This window comes from Bubalus bubalis, chromosome 14 (genome assembly GCF_019923935.1).
Source record: "Bubalus bubalis isolate 160015118507 breed Murrah chromosome 14, NDDB_SH_1, whole genome shotgun sequence".
Classification (NCBI taxonomy): domain Eukaryota; kingdom Metazoa; phylum Chordata; class Mammalia; order Artiodactyla; family Bovidae; genus Bubalus; species Bubalus bubalis.
In genome coordinates, this window is record NC_059170.1 from 9,876,070 (window position 1) to 9,896,602 (window position 20,533).

Consider the following 20,533-nt stretch of genomic DNA (forward strand, 5'->3'; position numbering starts at 1 on the left):
GCCAGTTAATTAAAAGTTAGTGACCATACTAAAAGCAGGTCAGGATGCAGAGAAGCGAGACCGTTCAAACCTTGCTGATGGGAATGTAAAATGATATAGTCCCTCTGGAAAATAGATTGGCGGTTCCTTAGAAAAACTAAACATGTACTTACCATATGATCTAGCAATCATCCTCCTTGACATTTATTACAGAGACATTAAACTATGTCCCTGTAAAACCTGTACATGAGTGTGCCTGCCAGCTTTATTTGTAACAGCCCTACATGAGAAACAACCCAAATGTTCTTCAGTGGGTGAATGGTTAAACAAATCACGGCACATCCATACCATGGAATAATACTCAGCCAAAAAGGAACAAATTATTGATACCCACAACAACTGGATGGGTATCAAGAGCATTCTTTTGAGTGGGTGGGGGGAAGCATCAGGTTTGAAATGGTACATATTGTATGATTACATTTATACAGTATAACACTGTTGAAATAACAAAAATATAGAAATGGAGATGGGTTGCCAGGGGTTAGGGGTCAGAGGAAAGAGGGTGTGGGCATGGCTATAAACAGCATTCGCGAGCCTGGGATGATGGAACACTTCTGTATCTTGATCGTGGTTACATGGATCTACAAGCGGTTCTGACATTGGAATATAGTTATGCAAGATGTTACCCTTCGGGGGCGGGGACTGAGAGAACAAGATACAGGACCTCTATTATATTTTTTTTGAATTTTCTGTGAATCTGTAATGATTTTTAATTTATAAAAGGAACTGTTACACCTGCAACAACTTGGATGGATCTCCACAGCATTATCCTGAATGAAAAGAAGTCCATCTCGAAAGGTTACATACTGTGGGGTCCTTACTCACATAACATTCTTGAAACAATAAAATTGCAGAAGTGGAGAATGATCCGTGATTTTCCAGGGATTAGGGATGGGACTGTGGGGAGAGGGGCAGATAACACAAGAGAAATGAGCATGGTGATGGAACACACAAACACAAATGAGCGCAGGTGGAGCTGACCACGCCTGAGTGAGGTCTGTCTACTGTATTTACATCAATTTCCTGGCTGTGATAGTGCACTGATATACCCAACATGTGTAAATCGCAAATGCGTTAAGTGAATGAATTCTACTCAAAAGTCTATAAGCTATAGGAGTGCGTTTATATAATGTTCTGGAAAAGGTAAAGCTATAGGGACTGAAAATACATCCGCTGCATCCAGGGTTGTGGGTGGGACAAGGAGTTAACTACAAATAGATCACACGAGAGAACTCAGGGAGGTTATGAAACCATTCTACACGTTGACTGTGGTGTTTGTACAATAACATGCACTTACCATAGAACTGCACACTAAAAAGGGTGCATTTCACCATATATAGGTACTTCCCTGGTGTCTCAGACAGTAAAGAATTTGCCTGCAATGCAGGAGATCTGGGTTTGATCCCTGGGTGGGGAAGATTCCCTGGAGAAGGGAATGGCTACCCACTCCAGTATTCTTGCCTGGAGGATTCCATGGAGAGGAGCCTGGCAGGTTACAGTCCGTGAGGTCGCAAAGAGTCGGATAGAACTGAGTGACTCACACACACTGTGAAACAAAACCACCACGAGAGAGAGGAGATCCACAACGACTGGTACGGCTATTGTAGAAAGAAAGGAGGAGAGAAGAAAAGGGACGGAGGGAGGAAGGAAGAAAAGGAAGGAAGAGTGAAAAATAACAACTGTGGGTGAGGATGTGGTGAAACTGAAATGTCGGTGGGAATGTAAAATAGTGCAGCCATGATAGAAAACGCTATGGTGGGGCCTCAAGAAATTAAAATTAGAATTACCATATGGCCCATCAATTCTACTTGTGAGCTTATACTCGTTCATAGCAGCATTATTCACGGAAGCCGAGAAGGTGGACACAACCCAAGTGCCCACCAATGGATAAGCAGATAAAATATGGTCGATACTTACAAGACGACAGTATCCAGCCCTAAAAAGGGAATTCTGGCACAAGCTGAACCTTGAGGACATTGTGCTGAATGAAATAAATCATCACAGCAAGACACAGAGTGTGTGATTCCATTCACATGAGGTACCTGGAGTAGTCAAGTTCACAGAGACAGAAAGTAGAATGGTGGTTGCTGGGGTTGAGGGGGCTGGGGAATGGGGAGCTGTCGTTTAACGGGTATTGAGTTTCCATTTTGGGGGATGAAAAGAGTTTGGGAGACGGATGGTGGTGATGTTGCATAATAATGTGAAAGTACGGGACACTACTCAACTGCCCACTTAAAATGATTAATGGTCAATGTTATATGTATTTTACCACAACTAAGAGAAAAAAAGAGAGTGGTGGTTTCTCACTGAAGTGCCTTGGATGTGATCCAGAAGGCTGACCAGCTGCGTGTCCTTGGGTATCGCTCTGCCCATAAATGGTTTTTACCGTGCTAATGGAAGAGATGAACAAGACTGAATAGGGGGGTGCTGCTTTAGGAGCCGTTGTTGGGGTACGACGTCTGGTCACAGAGAAAAAGTCCTGCCCTCCTGGGGATGCATCCAAGCTTCTGAAGGGAGGAAAGGGAGGGACGGTGTGAAAAGAACCGGCTGGAACAGAATGCAGAGGCGGCCGGGCCAGCCGCCAGGGCCCACTCAAGCCCCGTCGCCTGGGAACACTCCCAAGGCCCTGACCCTCAGGACCAGCTCCAAGCCTCTCAGCCTGTGATGGAGCCTGTCTGGCTCACTCCCCCGGGTTTGGCCACCATCACTCTGGGTTCCTACCTTCTATTCCAGCACATAGCCCACTCCATAGTTCTCTCCCACACCTGTAATTTGAGAATCCAGGAGCCCCAGCCTTTTGCCTGGCAACCCTGTTCTTCCTTTGTTATCTGTCACCATCTCTACGAAGACTTCCCTGCCCTCCCCACGCTGCTCCTTAGGGTTCCAGCAGTCTGCTCACCATTACCCTTATCATAGAGAATGCCGTTTATTTTCATTTTTTCACAAAATACTTAGTGGGTACCTCTTGTCAGCCAGGCACTCTTCTAAGGCTCTGGGGGGTTAGCAATAAAGAGAACAGCCCCAAATCCCTACCCTTGAGGAGCCCATGTTCTGGAGGGACCACACCCGGGGCTCACAGGACAGCGCACAGCAGGGCCCCAGCTGTTGTGCCGAGGTGGCAGGTGCAGATGATCCTGATGCAGCCCAGCAGAGCCCAGCAGAGTCCAGGAAGAGCTGAGATCATGCTGACAGGGAGAGGAAAGCCCGAGCAGGCAGAGGAGCCGGGAGAGGACTGAGGCAGACAGAGGGAGAGGTGGGGTGTTCGCCTTGCCTTCCCTCCAAAGTCACCTCCTTGTGTCTTTTCTGGCCCACAGCATCTTTTTTTGTTTTTACCACCCACTCATCTCTGCCCTAATAAGAAAGGGCATGGACATATAAGAAGCTGTGCAGCTTTCAGCTCAGAGGAGGCAAAGGTGCAACTTTCTTCAATCATCCCAAATCCGGGTTCACCAGCTGCCTTCACCATGCCACCAAAGTTTGACCTCAACGAGATCAAAGTCGTGTACCTTTTGCACTGGTGCACCAGTGGGGAAGTCAGTGCCATGTCTGCCCTGGCCCCCAAGATTGGCTCCCTGGGTCTGTCTCCAAAAACGGTTGGTGATGACATCACCAAGGCAACTGGTGATTGGAAGGGTCCGAGTATTACAGTGAAACTGACCATTCAGAACAGACAGGCCCAGATTAAGGTGGTACCTTCTGCTTCTGTCCGATCATCAAAGCCCTCAAGGAACCACCAAGAGACAGAAAGAAGCAGCAAAACATTAAGCACAGTGGAACCATCACTTTTGATGAGATCGTCAACACTGCCCAGCAGATGCAGCATCAGTCTCTAGCTAGAGAACTCTCTGGAACCATTAAAGAGATCACCCAGCCTGTGGGCTGCAATGTTGATGGCCGCCACCCTCATGACATCATAGATGGCATCAACAGTGGTGCTGTGGAGTGCCCAGCTAGTTAAGAACTGCAAAGAAAAAGAAAAAGAAAGGATTATTTGACAACCAAAAAAAAAAAAAAAAAGAAGCTGTGCAGTAGTCTGGTCTTGATCCACCTCCCCTAAAAGGCAGAGGTGAGCACCCCAAATGAATGCACACCCCTCCATCTAGGTGTGGTGTGGATTTGGTTCCCACACTTGCTGGGTATCAAACTGGCCGACTGAGTGGGTGGTGAGGGAGAAGCTGTACGTCACAAGCTTTTCCGATTATTCAGACGCGGCCAGGTGGGCAGATCACTCAGAGCAGCCTGAGTTGTTCCAATCTCCCACGATCTGGCCCAGCCCCTCACCAGGACTTTCTCTGTCCTCACCTTCTGCCACTACCTCTCCCCACTTCCCTCACCTCCTCCGGGTCTCTCCTCACATCTCATCTTGTCAGTGAAAGGGTCCTATTCCATTCTTCTTTAAAAGGCTTTTTATTTTGTATTGCAGTATAGACGATTAACAATGCTGTGATAGTTTCAGGTGGACAGCGAAGGGACTCAGCCACACATACACATGTACCCATTCTCCTCCGAACTTCCTCCCATCCAGGCTGCCACGGAACACTGAGCAGAGTTCCCTGGGCTGTGCAGTAGGACCCTGTTGGTCATCCATTTCAAATATAGCAGTGTTCATCCTTTCGGCTGCGTTGGGTCTTCGTTGCTGCACCGGCATTTCTCTAGTGGCGGTGAGTTTTCTACTTGCGGTGCACAAGCTTCTCGCTGCAGTGGCTTCTCTTGGGAAGCATGGGCTCCAGGGCACACAGGCTTCAGTAGTCATGGCTCACAGGCTCTAGAGCACAGGTAAAGCAGTTACGCTGCATGGGCTTAAATACTCTGAGGCATGTGGGATCTTCCCAGGTCAGGGATCGAACCCACGTCGCCTGCATTGGCTGGCAGATTCTTCACCACTGAGCCACCAGCGAAGCCCCATCCCTTTTAATACAGCAAACTTTCCACCTTTGTTCTCCATTTCCCATCCACCTTGTTTACTTCTCTCCACACACTTCTTTCCATCTAACGTTAACAGGAGCATGCTGTTAACAGAGGCATATGACATTTTTAGGAACTCAACTGGCTGTTCATTATGCAACACGATCATTAAAACTTAAATCATACCAACTTCATTGAGTTAATGATATTAAAAACAAAGATGGAAAGTGCTCAAACTCAACACTTCCTAATTTCTTACTACCTTTTGCTACTATCTATGATCTTGGGAATCTTTACAACTGTAGAAATACAGTAGAAATATGTAATATATAACAGAGGTGACTGCCTTTCTGTTCAAACCTGCATTCAGTGACATCACGCTGGCAGGCTGAAGTATTTACACCACAGAAATAAGTAAGTGTGACAAGTCAGGCTTTGGTTTATTGTCCTGTTGATTGTCTAGGCCAGGGGATGGTCCTGGACCAAATCCGGCCCGCTATTGTTGTAAATAAATTTTACTGCAACACAGTCAGGCCCACTCTTTTCCTTATCTGTGGCTGCTTTCACATTCCAAGAGCAGTTGAGCAGTTGCAACTACATGGCCTGCAAAATTTAATGTATTCACTATCTTGCTTCTTAAAGAAGAAATTGCCAACCTCTGGTCTAGCCTTAACAACACCAGGGAGGAAATGTTCATTGGTGGCGTTCAGTCACGAAGTCATGTCTGACTCTTTGCGACCCCATGGACTGCAGCACGCCAGGCTTCCCTGTCCTTCGCTATCTCCCTGAGTTTGCTCAAACTCATGTCCACTGAGTTGGTGATGCCACCCAACCATCTCTTCCTCTGTCACCTCCTTCTCCTCCTGCCTTCAATCTTTTCCCAGCATCAGGGTCATTTCCAATGAGTTGACTTTGTGCATCAGGTGGCCAAAGCACAGGGAGGAAATGTTAATAATGTAAATGTGTGCTGTCTATAGCTGTTACAGACAGATCTCATGTTATTTCACTTTACTGCACTTCACAGAGAGTGAGCTTTTTACAAACTGAAGGTTTGTGGAGACTGTGTCCAGCAAGTCTGTCAGCGCCATTTTTCCAACAGCATTTGCTCACTTCATGTCTCTGTGTCTCATTTTGGTAATTTTCGCAATATTCCAAACCTTTTCACTACTCTACTTGTTATGGTGACTTGTGGTCTTTGATGTTACTCTTACAGCTCACTGAAGGCTCAGATGATAAGGCTTTTTTATCAATTAAGTATTTTTAAATTAAGGTATGCACATTTTTAGACATAATGCCAATATTGCACATTTAATAGACTACAGTATAGTGTAACTTTTATATACACTGGGAAACCAAAAGACTCTGGTAATTCACTTTATTGCAGTAAGTCAATTAGATCATTGAGAAATGAATTCCAACATCTTTGTTCCTCCACTTTTTCACTTTCTTCTTACTCTTTAATATGAATGAAAACATCAACACTCATGTTGGAATGACACCTGTTCATCAGTTACAACCATAGGTTGACTATGGATGCAAGAGTTAGGCAAAATTTGAGAAAAGTATACTGCAAGAGCAAACCGGCCCTACAGGATTCACAACAGAGTATTTGTAGAATTTTATTATTTTAGATTTCTTTCAGTAAAATTCATGATAAACACACATTCACACACACATATACATACTTTGTTTCAGACAGCCCATTATTGAATCTTTACAAGAACACATACTGTCTCTTCTCCACTAGAATGTAAGTTCCTTGATGGCAGAATTTTTTTTTTTATTCCAGCACCTAGAACACACCGGACACACAGCAGATGCACACGAATGAACATATATGACATGAATGAACAGATGAGCACAGTTGGGAACCAGGTTTCATGGGCTGATTGTCAGGCCTTATGTTTCCAGCTCTACCATTCTCCAGCTGTGTTGGCCTTGAGTAAATTATTTAATTTATTTGAACCCTGATTTTTTCATTAAAAAAAATGTGTGTGTGGGGAATCTTCCTACCTTGCAGGGAAATAGTGACAGTGTACGTCTCTGCCTGGCGCCTCCTAGGTGCCTGCACGGACAGGAGTCAGCTTCTCAGCCTCCACCCCTGCTGCACACACGCTCCTTGGAGACCTGCCACTGTCACACATTTCAGTGATGTCACAGCCCCCCTCCCTGGGAGCACCAGCACAAGCGTCCTGATGCCCAGCCTGAGTGTGGGGGCGGACAGGGCGCAGGCAGGGCCAGGCACCAGTCTTGCGCCATCTGTCCAATATGTGCCACAGCTCCAGCATGAGTCCACCGACAAAGAAGAGGCCCAAGAATAAGGTGGTTTCCAAGGTTGGACTTGGGACTGGATCTAGTGGAGGTCTCAACAAAGCATCCAACCACGCCCAGGGTGGGGTTCTTTCCATCTAGGGGGAGGGGGAGAGGTGAAGGGGGGTCAAGAGAGTTAGAACAGACTCCCCATTTCCGCCCCCAAACCAAGGTGACAAAAATCACAGTCTAGGGTTTATCAACCCAAGCCCAGTGGAGAGGCATTACCGGGTGTTCAGGGGGCTCATCCTGTGTTAGCATTTCCCCCCACCCCGCTCCTTCCCTCTCTCTGTCAGATGCAAGCTAAGGAACCAGAGGACAAGATACATCAGCCTGTCAGCAAAGTAATCGTGCGGAACCGACTTAAAATGGTGAGATGCCACATTTGGGTGCCCACTAAAGAGAGCCTAAGCCCCCACACTGTGCTGCTCGGGGCTGCCACGGGTGACCCGGACGGAGTCAACTAGCCTCACCATGAGCTGAGCTGAGCCAGACTCCAGGTGGGAGTTGGGAGGCTATCCCAAGAAAGCTGAAGCTTCCTTTTTTTTTTTTTTTTTCCTGTCTCTTCATCCCTGGCAGGTATTAAAACACTTGTCACTCTTGAAGCTGCTCAAAAGCTCAAACCCTCGGATCCAAGAACTGCATAACTTGGCCAGAAGGTGTTGGAATTCACTGCTCAGGATCCCAAAGATCCTGGGGATCTCCTCTGGGTGAGCTTGGCCCACCCATGGCCACCATCATGGGCCCAATAGCTGTCTTTACTAGGAACAGGCACTGTGCTAAAAAGTTTAGAAACCCGCATTTTGACAAGGCTCTGGGAGAAAGGGAGCCATTTAGTAGCCCTATTTTAGTGATGGAGAGTTGGGGATCAAGATATGCTGTAACTTGTTCCATTAACTGAACTGCTAAGTGGCAGAGCTAGGATTTGAAGCTGTTCCCAGCTGAAATCAGAGCTGCTGTCATAAGCATGGTCATAATCATCCAGTCATGGGACTAACTACCATCTGGGGCTCTGAGCAAGCGGGCCCCCTTCCCGCCCCTCCCAATTCATCACCACCCACAGATTCACCCACAGACTAGTCATCCTGCTGAGGCCAAGCTCCCTCCCACTTCACAGCAATGCTAAGAAAGCTGACATTTATAAGGCACCTGCTAAGGGCTTCCCTGATAGCTCAGTTGGTAAAGAATCTGCCTGCAAGGCAGGAGACCTGGGTTCAATCCCTGGGTTGGGAAGATCCCTTGGAGAAGGGAAAGGCTACTCACTCCAGTATTCTTGTCTGGAGAATTTCATGGACTGAACAGACCATGGGGTCACAAAGAGTCGGACACGACTGAGCGACTTTCCCTTTCACTCTTCAAGGGCCAGGTACCCTGCCGAGCATTTTCCCACCTAATCTTCTCCATAAAAACCCTATTAGGTAGACAGAATTATCTCGGTTTTCAGACGAGGGAACTAAGGCTCTGACACCTTTCTTGCCCCAAATGACTCAGATGTTAAGAGGCAGAAGCAAGCCTGAACCACAGTGTCTCCCCAAAGCCTGTGTTCTCCAAGCCGCCTTTGGCCTTGCGGAACTGTGCTGAGGGTCCTGGGCCTGACACCTGGTGGCCCCCAGCCAGCAGGAGCCGTGACTGTCCTCAGTGTTGTCTAACCCTGAGCGTGAGGCCTCTCCCTCCCCACACGTGCTCAGCTAGGACGGGGCGGCCACGTTGCAGGGGACTTCAGTCTGTGACAGATACTCTTTTGGAAAGTCTAACACCTCTGGCAAACTCCACCCCTCAGGTTCCCTCCCTCTAAGTTGACCTCCTCGATACAGGAGATCAGGAAACACTGAGCCCAAAGGGTCAGGACCATCTAGTCCCAGAGTTTTCCAACCCTTTTTAAAGCAGCCAGCCCTAACTGGCCCCAAGCCCCAACTGTGTTGTTAAGAGGAAGCTATGCTGCCCCTTCAGAAGTGAGGTGGGATCAGGGTAGGGGGGGCGGTCATTGGAGCTACTTTCTAAGATGTCTTGGAACAAGAAAAAAATTAAAAAAAAAAAAAACTGGACCAGTCCACTCTGTCAACTGAAATCCAGAGAGACAGAGCCCTAACCCAGTGGCCGATGCAGGTAATACACGTTTCTAGTGTCCTAACTACTAGCCATTGCTATAGGCTTTTCTAGCCTCTCACATCCCTTCTGCCAGTTCTTGTCACCGCATACCCTGCCCCCAGGCGCAAGGTCTCTGAGTGGTGGAGAAGCTTCTTTCTGGGCTCTCTGTGGCTTTCCTGACAGGCCCCCTGAGCCAGCGGCAGCACAGCTGTCTCAGGACTAGTGGAGGACCGGAGCCTCGGTCCTATGCTGCTGACCACTGTTCCTCTCCCTGCCAGGTACGATAACGTCTGGGATGAAGTGGAACAAAATAACAAAGAGCTCCAGGAGGAGGCTGGGTGTTCCTACCAGAAACTGGACTCTGAGAAATTAAAGCCCACAGTGGAGCCTGAGGAGTGTGAGGAGTCGAGGCCCAGGGCACAGGAGGCTATGCCACAGAAAGAGGAGCAGATGGAGCCTGAGGCCCCGATGACATCGAGGGGTCACAGCCTGACCACCAGTCCCAGAGCCCAGGCACAGGAGCCACCCACTGGGGACCCCCGAGTCATCTTCCGGAAGACCCACCAGGACAGAACTCCCGTGAAGGATGTGAAGCAGCCGGAAAGAGTGAACCAGCGGGTCTGGTTTGAGGGGCTGCCCACACGAGTCCACCTCCCAGGGCCCCGGGTGATGTGCAGATCCTCCGCCTTGCGCTGGGTCAGGCGCTGCTGCACCCGCTTCTGCTCGGCGTCACTGGAGATGCCGATGGTCCATCTGTACAAGGTGTGACACCACCACCGCCAGGCCAGGGTGAAACACTGGCCCCAAGCTGGGCCCAGAGCCGGGGGCATAGGGTCCAGAGTCTTGGGGGCTATGGCTGGCGGTGCTGGGAGGCCCGACCTTCCACCCAGAGAGGGAAGCCCAGAGAGGCAGAAGCCATTGACCAAGGCCATGCAGCAGGTCAGTGGACCTCTCAGGACCCAAGTAGGGGCTCTGGGGAAGGAGGACACTGAGAAACGTGGTCCTGAGGCAGGGCATCCATTGCCTAGAGGCCTAGGAGGGACCAAACTGCTGCGGTTCAGAATCTCATTGGGAAATGAGTCCAGGGATTTCCAAATGTCGGGGGAAGAGGGAGAGGTCAAGTAGGGCTCTGCTGAATCCTATCCCCTCTTCGATCTACACTCTATTTTATTTACTCATGCCTTGAATAAGACTTGGACTTCCCTGGTGGCTCGACAGTCAAGAATCCCCTGCCAATGCAGGAGACCTGGGTTCGATCCCTGGGTCAGGAGGATCCCCTGAAGGAGGAAATGGCAACCCACTCCAGTATTCTTGCCTGGGAAACACACATAGACAGAGGAGCCTGGTGGGCTATGGTCCATGAGGTCGTAAAGAGTCAGACACCACGTAGGGACTAAATTACCACCAGCACCACCACCAACCACAAATAGGATTTACTCTGAACAAAAAGTTCCTTAACAAAAGAAATAGTTCAGCCCCTTTGCTGAGTTTCCAAGGAAGGAAGAGGGTGAGGAGCCTGGGGGTCCAGCTGAAAGGAGGCTGCCCCATCAGCAAAGCAGGCGTCTCCAATGGGCCGGGCGTCGCAGCGCCCCGGGTCCCCGAGCCCTCTCCCTGGCCTGCAGCGCCCCCTGGGGGTGGTCTTAACTGCCGACTGATGCTGAGGTCTCCGTTCGCAGGTGTGACGGAGCCCGAGGTGTGCAGAGAGCGCGCGGGAGATGGCACAATCATGGACCGGGAGGGAAGGGCGGGAGAATTCCTAAGTCTACAAATAAAATCTCCCATATGCCACTGGCTCTGCCTGTCTTTCTGGGGCTGGACAGGATGGAGGAAAGAGTCTCTCCGACAAGGTAAGGACTGGGGGTGGGGCCGTGAATCACTACTTCAGGGTCATTTCAGTCTGTCCCCAGGTCCCTGACGTCAGTGTAGAACCCGGAACAAAGAAGCAGTGGGATGTTCCCCTCCCCCACTCTGCAAGCTGGCCTCCTGAGCGGGACACTCCATGAAGTCACAGAAGGGGAACGTTTGTTGTGTGCTTCCTGGCTGCCGGGTGCCTCACAATGGCCCTGTGAGGCTAGGAGAGGAAACCACTGCGGCTCCGAGATGGGATGGTCCTGGGAAGTGGCACGGTAAGAGCTCTAAACCAGGTCTCCTGGCTGCTCCTCATTCCACCTCCCGAAGGGGAAAAAGGTGCAACACCGCACCCAGCCCGTCAAACACGCGCGTTGCGCCCTTATTATCATGGCGCCTGATGTCAGTAGATGTCAGCTGGAAATGTGAACCGTGCCCCTCCTGGGTCATGGGAAGCACCAGTCAGGCCGGGAATTGTTTTTTTGTCTCACTGCTCACATGTGACAGACACAGAACGTCCATCCTCCAACCCCACATCCGGTCGGGTCACCCCCGCTGTTGGTAGGAGCCACAGGGCCCTGAATGTGCCGTTAGGGAGAGGAAAACCAAGGGGGCCCAGGCTTTCTCTGAACGAAGACTGTCATCCTCTATCTTCCCCTGGATGCAAGCAGGCGCCCTCTGGGAAGCAGCAGGGCCACGGAGGGGCGCCGAGCCTCCAACCCCACCCCCAGGGAGTCAGGGCAGTGATGGAGACCCTCAGATTGGGAGGGAGGGGGAAGGACAGGAGAGGCTCCCGCTGAATCCACAGGTTCACGTCCCTCCTCCCCACTGGGGCCCAGCACTGTGACTGAGTATCCCTGGGGTCGGCATCAGCAGAAACCAGGCTGCCGCAGACAGCCTGGCATGGGACCACTCTGTACCTCGCTGTTCCCCACCTGTGGTAACCAGGTGCAGAGTTCCCGTCCCGGGCATCCCGCCCCTATCCCTCCACACAACTTCCATTCCTGCAACCCCCACCTCAAGCTACATGCCCGCTCCAGCCTGACTCCTGGGTACTCCCCATTTCGACTCCCTTGCCCAGAACATCAATCCCATCAACCTTCTACTCAACCTTTCCTCCCAAGTGCCTTCATTCTGTCAAACTTCAAGTAACCTTCTGTCCAGTGAGCTATCAGCGAGCAATCAGGGCAACTCACTCCCAAATCATACAACCAACCCCGGGAGCAAGGGGGGATGCACTAATCTTCATTCGAACCTTCCCCCAGGGAGCCCCAAGTAGGGGATGAAAAGCCCTGAGCCTAGGGGAGATTGGCAACTTCTGCTTTGCCCAACTGGGAACCAGAGCTGGGCCTGAGCGGCCCATGGGGAGGCCATCAAGTGAGCAGACAGGAGCCTGTGTGCCTAGGCTGGTTGGGACCCAGCATGGCCAGCGTGCTACAGGGGGGGAGACAGGATGCAGGGCTCGTGCATGTGAATAACTCCCAGCAGTTCACTCCTTGGAGCCTTATCCCTTCCACCTGCTGGTATTTAGGCTCAGGCAACCCGCCTCCTATGATCCCAGAACCAGGGTCTCTCCACTACCACTCTCCCTTTGTTTAACGACCTCAACCTGAGACTCTTCTTCAGGGTTCAGTTAGATCCTGATTTGGGCAGGATGCTGCAGATGATCTCGGAGATAAAGAAACTGACTATAGGAGAAATGGCCAACCAACAGTTAACTAGGGAAAAATGTTAAGTGTTTGAATTTTTAACAAGTCACATGATCTCTCAGAGCCTATTTCATCTGTTTATAAAAAGAGGGATACTAAGAGCCATTCCAGAGGGCTCTGAGCAAATCAGGCTTGATGTAGCTGAAATTAGCTTGCAGGATGTTGAACATTTGGCCTTTTTTCCATGCCTCCTTGCCATAATAAAGCCCCAAGGCCAGTACTGGCCCTGTTTCTCACTTATGGGCAGTTGGCTAACTGCCCACGTTTAGGGAACCAGCTGCTTGTTTAAAAAGCCAACGTTATGTTCAAGTTCACAACCTTTTGCTAAAATAGCATCTGGATCCTGGAGGCTGCCCCTCTCCCAGTGTGGGCCATGAACTATTTAAACATGATTGGAATATGAAATGGGGACGAGGTTGCTGAGGCAGACAGGCCTGGCTTCTTATCAGCTGTTTGATGCTGAGGAAAGCTATTTATTCCTAAACCTCAGTTTCATTGTCTGCATAATGGGGAAAACAATGGTGCCGACGTCACTGGATTAAGTTAGAAACGCGTTACTTTACAGCACGTGGCACATAGGAGCTCAATACTTTGTTGCTGTACTTACGTTATGGGCACAAGCCTGTCCCCCATCTAACAGCCAAGGCTCCAAAGAAAGGGGTCTCCTCTGTAAAATGGGGATGGGGTCGTGGTGTCTTAATCCTAACTGCTTAGATTCATGAATCACTTCTTACATATCAGGCACAGTGCTTTACATATGACATCTCACTGAACCCTCACAAGAAGCCAGGGAAGTTCAACCCAGGGAAGGTTAAGTAGCTTGTCCAAGGTCTCACAGCTAGCAATGGGACTCCAGGACTTAACCGGGCACTCCACGGCCGCTCTCTAGAGCCTTCTAACATCAGGCCCCGTAGAATTCTCCCTGGCTTGGCCACGTAGGCAGGATGAGGACTAAAGCTCTCAGCTCTCTCTACCCCTTGTCTCAGTACTGTTTCATCACCCTTTGCTACTTTCCTACAGAAAACCTCAAACAAGACAGCAGCTTTTTTTAAAAAAAAATACACATGTGCTTTTAATTTGGCTGAGCCAGGTCTGTTACATTACAGCATGTGGGATCTAGTTCCTCCACCAAGGACCAAACCTGCGCCCCCTGCCTTTGGAGCATGGAGTCTTAGCCACTGAACCACCAGGGAAGTCCTCCAAGGCAGCAGCGTTTAATTCCCCCTCCACAAGGCCGCTCTCTTGTGGGCCCAGAATAGGCCCCTAAGGCTCTGTGGTCCCTGGTCTAAGTGCTGACTGCCCTCTGGGAATGCCAGGAGGAAGCTACCCTGATCTGGGGAGTCACTGAAGAGAGTGTTAAGACTCACCTTCCAGGGGAAGTTAACCTGCTTTAATTGTCCCTCCCATGAGACTCAAGGGGACCTGGAGCTTCCCACCACCCCCACCCCCAGTGCCATTCTGGCCCCCGTTTGGCTCTGATCTGGACAGGCCCGCCTAGAATTAGGGGTTAGAGGCATCCTCTGAGTTAGACATCCCTTTCTCCCTTACCATCCTCCCTTCAGGTCATAAACTAGTCTGAGTACCAGCTATGTCCTAGTTCCCACTTCTCTCTCCAAATAGCTGGAGTTGAGTAGTGAACGGGAAGAACAGGGTGTCTAGCCATCACACCCCTACAAAGTCAAGAGCTACACCAACTCAGTGCAGGGGTGGAGGTAACTTTCTGATCTCGGTATTCTTCTTTGGAATAAAATCATTGCAGACATCCTCATGTTCACTTGAAAATCTGTGGCCATGTTTAATGTACTGCCTATTAGTTTTTCTTGGAAAACAAGTAATAGTTACAATGCTTTTTACATCCTTAGTATTTACAATACAGTAGGATGAGAAAGTACGATTACAAAGTACAGATTGTTTAACCAATAAGAATATAACCATTCTTGACTATTAATGTCTTCAAAATGAGTTTACTAATTTCATTACTGAAACCCAAATCCTGGTCTGCCAGCTCCTAACGTAACCTTGGGCAAGTTCCTTACAGTTTCCTCACCTGTAAGACACAGATGGTTTTCCTACTTCTTTTTTTCAGTCACACCAAGCAATATATGGGACCCTAGTTCCCCAACCAGGGATCAAACCTGTGCCCTCTGCACTGAGACTGCGGAGTCTTAACCACTGGACCACCAGGGAAAGTCCCAATACTTCCTACTTGTGAAGGTTGTTGGGAAGATTAAGTGAGCAAGGAGACGTACAGCACTTAGTCTACTGTTGGACATCTCGTGTACTCAGTGGATGCTATTTCTTCCTCTGGAATTTGCCTCTAGACACTGCTTTGTCACTTTAGAATTCATCAACATCTCAGTAAAGTAGCAGCTTAGTCATTTATTATTAAAAAAAAAAAAAAAAAAACACGTTGGCTCCCCTGACTTTTGGCAGTTTCCAAAAAAGATCCAACTGACACTCTGGGGGCAGAGGCCCGTCATCAGAGAAGACACGCAGCGGGGTGTCACGAGCCCTTGTGGGAAAGTCCCAAAGAGGTGGCGCCACCGCAGCTGGCCACGTGACGGGAGGGCTCTGAGGCTTTCCTCAGAATAAAGGGAGTCACCTGCCTGTGGAGTCTCTGGTGTCTGGAGGAAACCCACTGACACAGGGGAGGCCATCTCAGCCCAGTCTTACCTCCTGGACTCTGCAGCCAGGATTAGCGGCCCATAAACAACCCGCTCCCTCCCTGCTTGGCCAGGGTGCCCTGTTTCTGAGGCGCCTCACCCGAGCCTTTTCCCAGCTTCTGCCCGGGCATGTTCACTCTTCAGCTTTCATCCTGTCAGCCTCCACTACCTATCCTGCGGGGCTGGGAGCCAGGAGGCTGAAAGGCTTCTGGGGGAGATGGCACAAGTTCCCATCTGTGTAGCCCTAACTCTGCAAGAGGAACTCCATCAGCTCGCTCAGGGAGGCTTCGGAGGGCCCATGGGGAGCAGCAGTGGTTTCTATGAGGAAGTGGGTCTAGACCAGTGTGTTTCACTGGCAGAGTCAGAAATCACTGGCAAGTGGGAAAGGCATCCTGAGTCATGGCAGTTCGCCCAAGGCAAAGCGGAGAAGGCTGCAGGTCAGGGTGGGACACAGGAGTTCCCTGCACTCCATGTTTTAACCAACTGGAGGAACACCTGGGCTCAAGAAGGGGAAAAAAAAAAAAAAAAGGTGGCCTAATAATTCTTTATATCTCCTGGCTCTAATGAATGTCTGACTGTGCTGACCCCTCCCAGTCCCAAGCATGGCATTATAAAATAAAGCGCAGGCAGAACCGTGGAAAATACTGTATTTATGTACACAGTAAGGGCAACTGCAAGCCCCCTCACAGAGGACACTCCACCTCAAAGAAAAACCTTGGTAGCAATTTCCTATCTCCTTCAGTACAACCAAGTACACCTCAAGCTGGAAGGCTGGGCTCCCTGGGTCTGGGGCGCTCACAGTTCCCTCCCACTGTGGGATTCCAAATAAGGCAGGAAAAGGGAACTACCACCAGAACGGAGGTCCTGTGGGAGCTGGAGTGCCTGGTCATTCCTAGAGAACAAGTCGTGACTCCAGGTCAAACACGAGATGGGCAGCAATGCTGGGATTCTTCTCTGGGTCCTCTGGCCCGCTATGTGGAAAGCTGGCAGCAGGGTGGGGACCCAGTAGAGAGAACCGGAAGACAGTCACGGGGTTCAGGGGTGTGTGCGCGCATGCGTGCAGCAGAACACAGGTTGTGCGTTTTTTGGGTTTTCTTTTTTTTGCTTGATGCCTCCACCTGCCATTCTCTGCCTGACAGCAGCCTGCTACTTACTGGGCACCTAGATCTCTTTCTGTGGCTTTGGATCCAGAAACCAAGGATTGTTCCAACTGAACAGCCATAGTCAGGGCAACGTGGAAACAGTATGTAACTGCTGTCCCAGAAGGTAAGACAGATGGCTAGAAGAGTGGTTCGCTCCGATCAGGTATCTTTGATTTTTTTTTTTTTTTTTCCTTTTTAAAATAACAGGCTGGTGACAGGTATGGTGGCTCAAGAGTGACATGGTTCCAATTCTGCTATGACTCTGAAAGAGGTGCCCACGCCGACCTCCCAGACACCAAGGCTTCCGCGGACAGAGGTGGTTCTTGCAGCTCTGATCCTGCCCCGCTACCCACCTTCTTGACGGGGACCTCACTCTCTCCCCGACACCAACCAAGACTTCACATTTCCCGGGTTCCTCTCAGGCCTGGGCTGGACCTCATCTGGCGGTCCGAGCAGCCCAAGGGGTTGGAGGGGTGGTCAAGTGCCCAGCAGGGTGTCCAAAGGACCCAACACTACACACTGGACTTCGGGGCTGAGTTGAGGGGGATCTCCTTGAGCTCCGACCGCATGCATAGGTACTCCCCGATGACAGCCATGAGTGCAATGCACACGGCCTGGACCAGCCACCAGGTCAGCGCCGAGGGGAAACGGGAGCTGTAGAGCCAGCAGCCCAGGAGGTGAAAGAAATGGACAGTGACCGTGAAGTCCAGGCACTGCTTCCCTCGCCGGATGAAGTGCAGCAAGCCCAGGGCACTGTGGGGAGAGGACGGCAGTGGGCTGTCACTGGCTTGTCCTGGCCTTCGATTAGCGTATCTGGGGGTGTGGGGACACAGGATGACAGCACAGGGGTCAGAAGCAAGCGAGACAAGTGGGGGGCAGGGGTTAATGTCAGATGCCCAGAGGAGCCCGGCGGGTAGTGCTGAGAGTAAGTCAGGCAGGGAAGGAGGACAAAGTATGAGCATGACGATCAGGGCAGCTGCCACTCAAGGGGCTCCGAGAGACTGGGGAGGACTGTGGCACCACGAAGCAGACATGTTCCATTTAAAGTGGGGCCTAAAGCGAGACAAACCACCAGGCTAGAAGGCTGGCCTGGAATCGGTTGATCATCCCATTTTCTTAAGAGACGGCAGAAATCTAGGTTTTTAATATAAAATATCCTGATTTTCAATTAAGTGGGAAAAAAAAAATCTTGAACCCCCTGCATGGGTTGACAACTGGGTAAGTCAAACAGAACATATCTGGGAGCCAAATCCAGGTTACAGTCACCCCACCAATGTTCAAACTCCAGTGAAAGGTCAAGAATAGCAACGTGCAAGGCACTGTTCAAAGTACCTCCTGTGAATGAACTCGTGAAACCCTTACCATTATGAGGTGGGTAATATTATTAGCCTCATTTTACTGGTGAAGAAACTGGAGCTTAGACAGATTAACTTGTCCACAGTCACTAGACTAGTGGTAGAGCTGAGAGTCAAAGCCAAGTGAGTCAGCCTCTAGAGCCTAAGCTCTTAATCACTTCACTTAAACCGCCCCTCAGTCCAAGTCCTCAGCGTACAAGTGAGGACCTGACGCCCAGAGAGAAGGGAAGGAACTTGGCTGATGGCACATGGGCCAAGAATAGAATCCAGTTCTCCTGACTCCCAGTCCAATCTTTCCCTCACCTCATTCCACATCAGGGAAGTGATCTGAGAGGGAAGCGGTCCCCGGGCAGCATGTTCAGAGTGACATAAGAGCTTTCCAGCCAAGTCAAAACAGTGGTGGAAGAAATCCTATGATGGAGCCAGTCCCAGAACTGGTCTCTGCCACCCATGTTAGTCCACCTCTACCCAGGAACAAGTGCCAGCCTGTGTCAGGTCCAAATCAGAAAGTTAGTTCCAGCGCTAAGACCTCAAAAGCTGGACAGGAAAACTGGTGATACTCACCAGGTGAGGGCGTTGAGGACGAAGGACATCGTGGAGAGCCGGCCTGGAGGGGTGGAAAAGCCCAGGATCTGAGGGGGAAATCACAAATGGAAATACGCTGGAGGAGAAAACTGGCAGAGCCCGTAGGCTCCAGGACCCCCCTCCAAGAAACAAACATCCTGCTGGAACCACAAGAAGCCAATACGCCCCTTGGTCTGTATGGCGGCCTATTTCTTAGCCTATTTCTAAGCTGGTTTTACAGACATCCATCACTGTATCTCACCCGACCCCTCACAGTAGCCAGGAAAGGATCACTATCCTCATTTTACAAAGAAGGAATAAGAACCCAAAGAAGTTAAGTAACTTGCCCAAAGTGATACAGTAAGTAAGCAGCATAAAAGTTGGAACAGTGTTCAGCAAACTATGGCCCCAGGGACCAGGCACTTATTTTTGTAAATAAAGTTTTATTGAAACACAGTCACACCTATTCACTTAGTATTGTCCATGGCTGCTTTTGTGCTATGATGGCAGAATTGAGTAGCTGTGACCTAAAATCTTGCCCTTTACAAAAAGGTCTGTCAACTACTGGTCTAGAATTCAGGTGGTGTGCATGAGATAGCTCTTCAACAAACCCTCAGATGTCCGAATGTCCTTCTCAGGAGGACAGAGCCTCCTAAAAGGATACTACTAGGCACCTGGTAGGTATGCAGCTTCCATCACTATTGTTACAGTACTATCAAATACAGAACATCTACACTCTTTCAGCATGCAACACTAACATTCATTACTCCATAGTATCCTCACAATAACCTCATAAAATTATTTTTAGTGTTGTTACGTTTTTTGGATAATCATTTGCTTACTATTATCTCTTTTGGGATAGTAACTTGCCCAATGGCTGCACAGAAGATAAGCAGGAGAAAAGATTCCATCCCAAATCTCCTGGCTCCAAGAACTGTTGTTATTACTACATACCACATCTGCTTCTGTGAAGCTAACACTTCTCCGCCCTCCATTACACTTTTACAAAGCACTTTCTTATTCCCAGGCCCCTCTGGGTCTCATAACATTTGCTGACGATTATTTTATTCCGGAAGAGGAAACAGGCTCAGAAAGATGAAGCAACTTGCCCAAAGTCCCACAGCTGGTATGTTTCAGCCTGGGCTGGACACTAAGCATTCTGAATCCAAAGCCAGGCTCTGTGTACTGCAGTCCACGGCCTCCGTGCTAGCAGTCTCAAGATTTTGCAGACAGGAAAAATGATGGTTCAGAGAGAGGACAACACTTGCCCCAGGTTACACAGCTAGTACGTATAACTTAAACAGAGGCCTGAGAGGCCTGACTCCAAAGTCTAGGCAGTTCTCACTATACCTCCAGGAACGCTCTTTTACCCATTCCCCCCGCCGCAATTTGGCACCCGAGATCCTGGGGCTTAGAGAAGTGAAGTCACGTCCTCAGTGTCAGGTGGTCCAGCCAGGTCTGGAGCCTGGTAGTGTCAGACCACCAGGTGAGGCCGAAACGCCGCCCGCGCCAGCCCGGGATCCTACCTCGGCGTCGAACACCTGGTCCAGCGAGGGGCTGCTGTGCACCAGCCCGTCCACCAGCGCCAGCCACAGGCCCAGCGAGCCGTAATAGACGGTCTGCATGAGGACGATCTGAGACAGGATCAGCAACGGGTCCCACACGTAGCTGCGGAACTGGCCCGCCATGCCGGCCCCCGGGGCCCGGCCGCCGCCCGGGCCCGGGTCAGCGCCGCCGCCGCGCCATGGGCCCGGGGCCGCCCCTGCACCTGCGAGGACACACGCCTGCCCTCAGACAGCCCGCCGTCACCATGACAACGTCGCCCCGCCCGGGAGGAGGGACTGGGAGGGAGGCGGCAAGCCCATTCCGGGAGAGGGAGGGAGGACGAGGCGGACAGACCCATTCCCAGC

General features: G+C 50.3%; 2 protein-coding genes across 8 annotated transcripts in view; one reads left to right on the plus strand and one right to left on the minus strand.

Moving 5' to 3' along the window:
* SYS1 (SYS1 golgi trafficking protein) overlaps positions 1-20,533 on the minus strand; it is a 32,011-nt gene that overhangs the window by 11,212 nt on the left and 266 nt on the right. Inside the window, exons 2-5 of one of the 7 annotated variants that reach the window (XR_003103004.3) lie at positions 20,150-20,391; positions 18,624-18,691; positions 4,527-4,804; positions 2,947-4,000 (exon numbers count right to left, since the gene is read on the minus strand). Coding sequence is in view for 6 of the 7 variants with exons in the window: in XM_006077687.4 (XP_006077749.2) it covers positions 17,217-17,457; positions 18,624-18,691; positions 20,150-20,311 (471 nt within the window). In the remaining variant the exon portion in view is untranslated. The other 6 variants (XM_025263390.3, XM_025263388.3, XM_025263392.3 and 3 more) reach the window with 6 other exon arrangements.
* TP53TG5 (TP53 target 5) lies at positions 7,540-11,107 on the plus strand. Its single transcript, XM_025263386.3, has 4 exons — positions 7,540-7,625; positions 7,834-7,964; positions 9,621-10,104; positions 11,019-11,107. Exons 1-4 carry the CDS (start codon positions 7,551-7,553, stop codon positions 11,022-11,024), a joined length of 696 nt encoding a protein of 231 aa, XP_025119171.2. The 5' UTR covers positions 7,540-7,550; the 3' UTR covers positions 11,025-11,107.